The sequence below is a fragment of the Betta splendens genome, chromosome 14 (assembly GCF_900634795.4).
Source record: "Betta splendens chromosome 14, fBetSpl5.4, whole genome shotgun sequence".
NCBI lineage: Eukaryota > Metazoa > Chordata > Actinopteri > Anabantiformes > Osphronemidae > Betta > Betta splendens.
Window position 1 is genome coordinate 8,878,064 of NC_040894.2, and position 10,502 is coordinate 8,888,565.

Consider the following 10,502-nt stretch of genomic DNA (forward strand, 5'->3'; position numbering starts at 1 on the left):
TTCTACATGTGCGGCGCACGCCAGCCTGCTGGCGCGTCACTCCAGCGCTCACCTAGTGACAGTTGTTGGTCGGGACTGGGGGTAGGCTATCTCGGAAATAATCTGCCCACGCGTTAAGCTGCTTTATCCCCGCCAAGCCTCAGCCGGACACAGACCGCTGCAGCCCCGCTCCCAGTCACGGGGCGTCCTAATTAAACTGGGAGGGAGAAAAAGTGACGCCGGACGCGGCCAAGTTTTCCAGGCGGCCGGTTGGTGAATTGGAGACCAGCGAGGAGCTCGGTTTCTCGCGTTCATGGAGACCTGACGGCACCGGGAGGGACGGTCCTGCAGCGGAACCCGCGGCTTTGCGCACACGCTGGGAGACGGGAGACCAGTAGCATCTCACCAGGGATCTGACCGCCAGGAGCTGGGAGCTGTGGTCCGGGCATGGAAAACCCTGGGTTTTGGATACTCCTGGCTCTAACTTGCCTCTGTCCAGGTAGGGCTGCCCGCGTTTCACGGCACCTGTTAGACCTGATGGTGCGACGGCGGTGATGCGAATCAGGTGAAAGGCGCGATTGATTTCTCGAACTCTAAACCAATCACAACACGGGAGACGCGCACGGAGAGAAACGGACGGTGGCAAATTCACTACCAGGGCTTTGTAGTAGTGATGGACACAGTGAGCTGTAATAATAACAGTATTTATGATATTGTACAGCGTGAGTAGTCCCTAATAGAGTTATGATCCTCAATATTATGTAATTTAGACTTAAGTACAACATATAAACAGGCATCGCTCTGTCAGTCATCTCTAATAAGTAGCTTTTAAGTCCTAACTGACTTTGGCTTTAAGCATCATAAGCCAGGATGGAAAAGCCCAGCGAGTGTCTACACTCACAAATGTTACTATGATTTACACTTATGTAACAGGTTATAATGCATCTGGAGCCATTACAACATATAACTCATCAATCAGCGACTTTTTAAATATCAGCTATAGTTTTATTTATTTTCCTCCTGTTCTTGTTGCTCAAATGAACATTATTAAGTGTAAGTCTCTTTAATATCTGATTGATTTAGTCTCAGTTGACTTAAATGACTTTCCATGTGATGGGTGAAGGCATCACACCAGGCTTTTGTCATTCCAGTCTAAACTTCACTTTGTCAGTCTGAAGTGGTTTAGAGTCAGCAGGTCACTACTGTAATCACACCAAGATGCAGCCGTCTCTGCAGATGGCCTCCCCACATCTTTGTACTGTGTGTGTGTGTGTGTGTGTGTGTGTCTGTGTGAATGAATGGACCGTGGCGCAGCAGTGCAATCAGACTAAGCTGGGGCCGAACCTTCAACTGGCATCAGCGTCATGTCTGCAATAAAAGGGGGGCAGCAGTGTTGTACATATTATGTAACCACAAAAGCGATTGTGGCAGCATATGGATGTGTTGAGCTGATGTGACATCTGCTGTGATTGCTTTTTTTTTCCCACTCAGCCAGTGACAAACGCGTCACCACCAGTCGCTGGTGTGCTCACTTGCGTCCGCGGGCCCTGATAGTGAGCGCGAGGCCACGGTGTGTGTAGTAGGATTGTCACGCTGACGGACAGAGCGGTGGATTAGAGCCGCACAGGAAGCAGAGAGGGTCTAACATCGCGATGGCTGCCAAGTCTGCTGTGTGTCCGCCGCCCCCCCCACTGGAGGTCTGTCAGCCGCCGTGAGGTGCCGCCAGCTTGATGCGAGCGCTGTCACAGGTCGTCGCTGAGCTATTTCCCCCCTAAGGGCCGAAGTTTGTAAACCTCAGCCGCTGAAAGACAAGGCTGGCTGAGGCTGACAGACATCCTCATGAATTAATCCACTGTCCACAGCTGGAACACACAGACGCTACGCCACAGAAATAATCCAGCACAAACACACAGCCCTTCTGTCCTCTTCCCAATTTGTGTGTCTCTCTCCGGAGTGGGAGCACACGTTATCTTTTCAGCCGACCTTCCTCCTCCGGCGTTCCCGTCAATTCTTTCCATGTTTCCTCTCCTTGAACTTCTATCCTGAAACACCGACGCAGCAACAGCAGCAGCAGCAGCAGCAGCAGCAGCAGCAGCAGCAGCAGCAGCAGCCATTGTAATCCTGTGAGCTGCCCCCTGAACACGAGCCAAACGCACACTCCACATTTCTACAGACACAAAGATTACACACCCACATGTACATGCACACGCACTCAATCAAAACGCTGAGCAAAACGGAGGAGAAGTGCTTTCTGGTTCACTCATGCAAAAGTGGTCAGTGTTTAGCCGTAGAGAAAATGTAAATTCCCTTTGTAATTCTTAAATAAAAGACACACAATCAGTTGAGACCTTTCTCAGGATTTTACTTGCAAGGAGTGAGCAGTTTACAGCAAAGCAACTTCCTCTCACTGAAGAAAAGAGGAGTACGACTTATAATATAGTGAGGTGCAAAGTCACGCAATACATGGGAAAATATTTCTTGCACCAAGCACATCAGATAAAGATGTACTCCCTTTTCTTGCAGAGCAGAAGGGAAAAACATCTTTGATCACATCAAGGTCACAGCTAATGAGTCTTCAGCAAAAAATGTTTCAATGACTAAAATGCCGTATATTTCCAAACATTTAGTGTCTATTGTTGGGAGGTTGTTTGAGCTGCTACTGTTTGTGGAGAAGAACCTTGTTGCATGCAATGGTCGAATGTTGCCTGGGTAATTTTACAGCTTTGGCTCCGGTTTGTTTCCCTGTGTTGTAAGTCAGGCTGAAGGCACAAACACTACATTAAATCCCAGATCAATCACAGATTTGATGCTCTAAAGATTAACTAGTTAATCTGTGCCCTCCTCTTTCTCTTTCTGGTTCTCACTTCTCAGTTAGTTTTTGGTATCGGTGGCTCCATGGGGAGTAAGTGAAGGGGAAACAAAATATGGTTTGTTTAGTTTGAGTCTAAACCTTTTTGAGGCACAGTGTGCAGCAGAGCATCTTATTTTTCTCATGTATTGTAATATTAGACACATGGGAAATTAATTTTGCTAATTAAAATTAAAGGGCCCATTATATTTGTGTATTTACAATGTTTTCATGGTTTAATAGATAATAATAATTTGATTGGTTACATATTTTGTGTTTTCTGTGGAACAATATTGGACAGGAGGGACGTTCTGCGGCAGGTTTGGTTAAGTGATTACATTTAAAGGGATTTCTCACTTCCTGTGCTATTGTCTCTCTGTTGAAGTCGGAGAGTAAAAAGGGTAAAGATAGACCGTCACATAGCGACTGTGACGATGAAAGACGCAGGATTTCCTTTCAGGATACAAATTAAAAGCGCTGCACCATGCAGTCCGTGCTGCACATTCAAGGCTTAAAACAATATTAGCATTGTTTGGTCGGGTTCCCATGGCCAGGAGCCTGTGCGTGGCTGTTTATGGGTTATTGTTAGACCAACGCTGAGGTCATTGCATTCAGTCAAAACAATAGTAGAATGTGCAGCAGCAGCAGCACAGAGGAGAGGACCGAGTCTGGAGAGATGTGGGACAAGTGACAGGAATAATGTGAGAGCTGTGTCTGCTTTGCTACACATCTGTGTGTGTGTGTGTGTGTGTGTGTGTGTGTGTGTGTGTAATAATAAAGTAAAGCCTTTCTGAATTTACTGATGTGAGTTCATCAAATAGGCATCTAGTGTAAATGGATAGAGCTTTGCCAAAGGACCATTAAAACATCTTTCTGCTACCATAAATCCTTTGATGGGACAGTTTAGCCTCCAGAGAACCATGCCGATCCTTTTACTTGCCAATAGTTCCAGTAGTTTAGGAGATTGATTACTGCTCTGATACATGGTTATGGTGATGACGGCCATTTTTACCTCGGACCAAGCCAGGCTGAGAGAACAGCCGCAGGATGTGCCTTATATTTGCACCTCAACCTAAACCACCTAATGGGTTTTATGTTCACATCCTGTCATAAAACCCACAGGTTCATCAATCATTTTTACAGTTATGGCTGTGGAATGATCTCGGTTTAGGTGCAATATGTAACACGTAGTTAAAATGTTAAAGCCACGCATTTTAAAAGGTTTGTTCCTATCCGAACATATAACAAAATACCTTTGATCATTTTAGTCCCATAATTCTGTTCATATTTACTTGAAATGGTCTTGAGGCTATTCAACAACTGGAAGTCTTTCACAAATATTCTGACTTTAACATGAAAAACAAGTAGTGTTTATGTTTACTGTATAATGTGGCCGACTCAGAAACGTGATTAAACAACAAGTCTTCTCAACAGATAATGTGGGCTTAAAGCGCACATGCAGATCAAGACTCTCTATTATGAGCTGTCCATATGTACAGCAGCAAATGGAGCATAAATTCTCAGATGCAGATGCACTTTAATATCCTAAATGCTGTAATCTACTCCCACTTGCTGGCCCTTGGTTCTCCAGTCACCCACACACAGCGGGATATAGCAGTGGAGATATAACCCAGCAAGCCCCCCCCCCCATACAGAATTGTTGACATTATGACATTATTGCACTACACACTGTGATGATGCAGGTGCTATCTGCTGGTGATTGATGGCAGTGCTGATGGGTCTTAAAAGGTCTGTCTGTTTTTCCAAGCTTTCGTAAATGTACTGCAGCTATCAAATCTAAACTTTTCAATACTAAATGTTTTGTTGTTCTGATGATGTATTACTTTATGATATACAATTAATACACGTTCTAATTATTGTAAGTATACAGAGTGCTGCTGTTGTCATCCTTTGTAAATCAAAAGCTAAGAAATCAATCCTAATGCTAATCCAGTGCACAGCCAGTTCAGAGTCAGAATCACTGTGGTCTGCATCCTGTTCCGGTTCTGTATGTACAGAACCTGTGCTGCTTAACACGGCAGAGTCCAATAAAACAGCTGTTTTATTTGAGGAGTTTAATATCTTCAAGACAGTTTAATTGCGTTTTAACACAATTCTGTGATGCCAGCGGTGAAAAACGTGGTTGAGGGGTTGGAGGTACACAGAGAAGAGGATTGTGCTGAGAACTGACCCCTGGGCCACATCGTACATTAAGCTTTGTCTAAGCCTGTCGTAGAGAAGCAGTACGGGCAGCTGCCCTGGACAGCGATGGTCAGTTGTCAACAATCTAAGTAGGCGATGGAATACAACAGCTAAAATCAAGTTTCTGACTCCTCAAGCATTTCACTGACTCAGCAGTGGACTCACAAGCATAGCTACAAACATCTAATAAAAAACCCATTTTTGACTTTTATTGTCACAAATTGATAATTGATCTGCACTAAAATCCATCCATATGTACAAAAGACAGTCTTAATAACATAAGACAGCATCTGTTGCAATTTCAGGAAAACATTTCTAACATGAGCTGTACATATGTTCATATTTAGTAACAGTGGTCAGGATGATAGCGGCGGACGCTCTAAAAAGACGTTGACGAGGGGAAGCAGCCGCAGGAGACGATTGTTCCTAGAACGAACCGCTGGGACACGTTGAGCTTTGTCTAAGCCTGTCATTAGTGACACGTTCCACACAGCTGTCATGGGGGCTGACTGAGAGAGAGAAACAAACCCTGGCCTTTACAGGTATTCAAATGAAATCCGGTAAAACTCCAAAATTACTGCAGGTAACTCCACTGCAACGCTCACCTATCGAACTTTGGTGAAAAAGCTGAACAACAACAGATGCAAAGAGATGACTGTCACCAGGAGCTCTGCCAGGTGACAGGTAACAGAGAGCTGATAGATGGCATGTGTGCCAGCTCAGTGCTCAGGTGGCTTCACGATATATCACTATCACTATGTATTATAACTTGACTCCATATCAATACAAACTCACAGGTATTGTACAAACTACCTCAGATTTTCAGAGGCTCCTTTCATGTATGCTGGCTAATAAGGACGCTGTTCTGCCCTTCTTTGTTGTTCTATTAGTGTCATAATGACTGGTGGAGCTCCTGATTACCTGTAGGTAAGGATATTAAGATGTTAACGTGACAGCTATCCTAAAGATCAACAAGCGAAGAGACGTGAATGTTTGCAAATGGACCAAAAGTTTTCCAATGTGGGGGCTCTTTAATATTGTAAATGCTCTAATCTAGAGCTGGCCTTTTTCTGTCCCAGTGACCCACACACACACACACACACACACACACACACACACACACGCGCATCATAGAAAAGTGACAATGTAACAGTGAGGCTCCGCTCTAATGCAGAACTATTAAACTTATTACTATGTCAAAGGCATATGCTTGCATGAGTGAATTTAGAGTAGGTTGGTTGTATTCCTGACGATTACGATCAGTAGTGCAGATGGGATTTAAGAGGCCAGCCTGCTATTCTAGGCTGTGTGATGTGTTGTCATGTCATTTGACCATATCAGATGATGTGAGGACCACAGATGTGGTTGGAGTCATTCTCATGCATGGCCACTTTGTTAATATGAGGGCTACTATGATAAATACACACTGTAGAATGTGCCTGTCTAGTGGTCAGGTGGTTTTATAGTTTCAGATCATTGATCAAAATCATGTGTTTACTTATTATGAATATTTCAGCCCTTTTTCACCAAGTGCTGGTACTGTTTACAGATTTAGGCATGAATTAATGGTTGAAATGAGGAGGGCCTTGTAGAGAGGTAAGCTGCTTTGGCTTTGATGCGTCTTCTTATGAGCCAGGGTTATTTGATTGGTTGACCTCGTGTTACAGTCTGGAATAAAACCGATACGCTGATCAATACCCCTGCATTATAACATGGAAATATCGGAATATGGACGATTCATCGGCTCTGAAACCTCATTATGTGTGTTTTTTTTGAAGAATACAATATTCACAACATGGAAATCACCCCTGGGTATCTTACTAACTCACACTGTCCTGCTCTGCTTCCTTCTGGCCACTTGTTTGCTTCGTGATGTTAAAACTGAGGCATGTTAGAAATGTGTCCATAATATTATTTATTAACTAAAGCTTTTACGTATGTATGCAACCCATTTGTTGTGATTCTCATAATAACAACTTGTGTTGTTATATTATGTAATTGACATTCTGAACTTTTGATACAATACAATTACTGCGATACACCAGAGGAAATTAAGCGTGAAAGGGTCGGTGCTGTGGAAACATGCATGAGAATGAGAGCAGCCATTGTTCTGGGTTGTTTTGTTCAGTCTGCTATTATTGTTCTTGCTCGTGCATGATGAATAATAATGAGTTTGGTCTTCATTTTTACCCTGGCAGCTTTGTGATGTTACTTAGTACTGTACATCCAGAGAACACAAGTAAACACATGTGACTGATCTGGAAGTGGGAGTGGGAAGGCAGCAGCGAGAGTAGCCAAACAAGTTGCGGGTATTTATACCTCCCTCTAATCCACGACCTTTGACCTGAGCTCACCTCTCACGGCGGCAGCTCAGCTCACCTATAAGCCCAACATGCCGTGCTGACTGCGAGCGGCTTAGACCGTGTCAGTGTCACGCTGCCAGCGCGTGTGCGTCTGGAGCCTGCGCCATGTTGGTCAAAGTGTTTTGGTGTCATTTCTCCTCCAGGAGCAAACGGCCAGACGGTGGAAATGGACGATGGGAAGTCGGGGTACGTTGGCTCAAAGGTGGACCTGCGCTGCCGGTTCATCAACAGCTCCCCCCCAGTCAAGGTCTCCCAGGTATTCAGTCGTCCACTGAAGCAAACCAAGTTTTGTTGTTGACACCCAGAGTAAAACAAGCCAGTTTACTGAAACAAAGGAAGAAATGTCAGAGCCAGATGTCACAGTCAGCCACTCATCGGTAACTCCCTACATTTCATCCACCCAAGGTAACTTGGCAGAAGCTGGTGAACGGCACCAAGCAGAATGTTGCCATCGCCAATCCGTCCCTGGGTGTGTCTGTGGCGCCGCCCTACAGAGACCGCGTCGCCTTTAAGAACCCAGCTGTGCGGCGCCGAACGCCCAACCTGGAGGACACTACCATCACCTTCTCCTCGCTCCGGCTCAACGACGAGTCCTCGTACATCTGCGAATACACCACGTTCCCCGCAGGGAACCGGGAGAACGCCGTGAACCTCACTGTCTACGGTGAGTCAGGAGCGCAAGTGCATTTACAGTATGAATGAATGAATGAATGTCCCACATGTTTATTTTCATCCTCTCAGTTCGCCCAACTACTCAGATGAGTCTGTCCACACCGACGCTGGTGGCTCGCTCGTCCAATCTGAAAACACCAGTGGCCACCTGCATCTCCGCTAATGGAAAACCGCCGGGTACCATTAGGTTTGTACAGTTCACCCTTCATCTCAGCATGGTTTTCATTCACCCATACGCTCATCGCTCTGGTTACGTCCTCAGGTGGGAGACCAGGGTCCCGGGGGAGGTCAACACGCGAGAGTACAGGAACTCCGACGGGACGTTCACCGTCCAGAGCGACTACGTTTTGGTGCCGAGCAAAGAAACACACAGGGAAACTCTCACGTGTGTCACCACCTACAACGAGGAGGTCTTCACTGACAGCGTCACCCTCGATATTCAGTGTAGGTCCTTGTACGACACCGGTCAGCAAACGTGCGGCCAAAAAACAGGAGTTTACAAGCTGCACTTTTTGTTTTGTGTAACAGATGAGCCAGAGGTTTCAGTGGAGGGCTTTGATGGGAACTGGTACCTGAACCGTGAGAACGTCCAGCTTAGCTGCCAAGCTGACGCCAACCCAGCTGTGTCTCTGTACCAGTGGAAACTGTGAGGCAAAAACCGTTAAATAAAGGTCATTGTTGTTGAAGAGTTTCATTGTTTCTCATGCGGAATACGTTCTGCAGGATCAACGGCACCATATCGAGTAACGCTGAGATCCGAGACAACGTCATTACCTTCAAAGGGCCCGTGACGTATGACATGCAAGGCATCTATGTCTGTGATGCAACCAACAGCATTGGGACTCGATCCGGCTCAGTGGAGGTCAGCGTCATAGGTACGGGTCACCTGGCACCATGACGCCGCCGCCGCTAACGGGATGGGTTTGCGTTGGGTTTTCATGGAGGCGTGTGTTTCCTCTACAGATAAACCAGTACCCCAGATCGCAACAAGTGACGTCATCAGCGTCATTGCCTTATTACTGGCTGCCGGGGTGCTCATGGGCATCACCATCACAGTCCTGGTGCTCAAAATTAGGAGCAGAAAAGACAGCTCCTCGTATGTAACCAGCCCATTATCCCTCCTGTCTTTGTTTGGTCTGCCTGTTCCTCCCGGCCCGGCTTGTTCCTGCGTTACCGTGTTCTGTTCTCTGTATTGTTTGATCAGAAACGACTCCCCGTCCAGAAAGTTATCCCAGCCGACGAGGAAACGGCCGGGAGACGACGTCCAGGTATCCTGTGTGTTGAGTTTGTTCTTTTCACATTCACCTGGGCTAATGAAGGTGTAATCATTGAAGTCTTTCAAATAAACACATGATCATCTATCGTGTGTAGTTTGGATATTCATGGGTATTCCTTATTTTTCTCCCAGCACTCAGGTCGGTTTTATGAAGAGCTTCCCAGCACCGCGGACTATGTGAGCTACAGACTGGCCTGTAACAAGGAGGACTACCCCGAGCCCTACTCCCCCCCCATCAACCCCCCTCTCTCGTTTCTGCCCCAGCACCCCTACCACTCACAGTCAACCCCGGCCAGCACCACTAGCAGCAGCAGCATCGCCAACACGGCCAAAAACACCTTCTCTCCTCCATCACACACCACGGCCGTGTTCAAGTACCCCTCCATACAGGCTCTGTCGTCTCCTCCCCCTGGAGTGGCGGCGTACACCTTCCCCAAAGAGCAGTACGTCTGAGCTGACAAACTCCAACCTGACCCCCCCAGTTTAAAACTGACCTCTTTACCAACAAAACGCTGGAGAATCTCCCCAATGGCAGACCATGGGGCCGCGTCCGTAGCGTCTCCGGCTCTGGAGGTCAAACAACAACGCAGCTAAACATTTTCTCCCGTTTGTCCAGTTTGTTATTGTGTTTTCTAATCTCCGGAGAGGACACTGTGGAGCCGTATTCGTAATGTTTGCTGGCACATTGTGTGTTTAGGTTAGAGCGAGGTCAATGTATAAACCAATGGAATTTGACTGGAAAAAGTTTGTGTTGCATGGCTGCATCACAGCACATTACTTCAGAGCAAACAGATGGGATTATCTCTTGATGTCTGTCGTGGTTGAGCCTCTGCTCTATCATTTTGTAAAAAAAAAAAAAACAACAACAAGAAAGACAATAATAATCTCCTTCTAACCTCATCTCTGTTGTCCACGCTATCCAGTACCTGGTCCACCTCCTGTCCCATCTAATGCTCCTACTGTGCTTGTCTTTTTTGTATGATTTGTAAAGATGAACATTTTTATTTACTGAAGACATTGTGTCGTTGTATGGATTTGATGTTTCTATTTGTGTATCTGTGGGTCTTAGCCTTCATTGACACTGATTGTTGGATGAACTTTACAATTTTAGCACATAAATAAAGTTACAGTGTTAACTTGTACAAGTGGTTTAATGTGAAGG

General features: G+C 45.9%; 1 protein-coding gene across 4 annotated transcripts; it reads left to right on the plus strand.

The window, feature by feature from the left end:
• On the plus strand, nt 1-10,485 carry nectin1a (nectin cell adhesion molecule 1a). Of its 4 annotated transcripts, none has more exons than XM_029173976.3 (10): nt 1-478; nt 7,536-7,648; nt 7,798-8,056; nt 8,134-8,251; nt 8,327-8,508; nt 8,593-8,710; nt 8,788-8,939; nt 9,028-9,160; nt 9,269-9,339; nt 9,473-9,644. In XM_029173976.3, the coding sequence occupies exons 1-10, from the start codon at nt 427-429 to the stop codon at nt 9,490-9,492; spliced, it is 1,218 nt and encodes a 405-aa protein (XP_029029809.1). In that variant the 5' UTR covers nt 1-426; the 3' UTR covers nt 9,493-9,644. The 4 variants fall into 4 exon arrangements, with proteins under 4 accessions (XP_029029809.1, XP_029029806.1, XP_029029808.1 ...); XM_029173974.3 differs by having other exon boundaries at nt 2-478; nt 9,269-9,332; nt 9,473-10,485; XM_029173973.3 differs by having other exon boundaries at nt 9,028-9,332; nt 9,473-10,485.
• Nucleotides 10,486-10,502: the final 17 nt, after the last annotated feature.

What these genes read in the sequence shown, in the direction of transcription:
- nectin1a (XM_029173973.3), top strand. Translation starts at nt 427, where the DNA reads ATGGAAAACCCTGGGTTTTGGATACTCCTGGCTCTAACTTGCCTCTGT. An exon ending in TCTAACTTGCCTCTGTCCAG is followed by an intron (nt 479 to 7,535) that starts GTAGGGCTGCCC and finishes TTTCTCCTCCAG; the next exon opens with GAGCAAACGGCCAGACGGTG. An exon ending in GGCCGGGAGACGACGTCCAG is followed by an intron (nt 9,333 to 9,472) that starts GTATCCTGTGTG and finishes TTTTTCTCCCAG; the next exon opens with CACTCAGGTCGGTTTTATGA.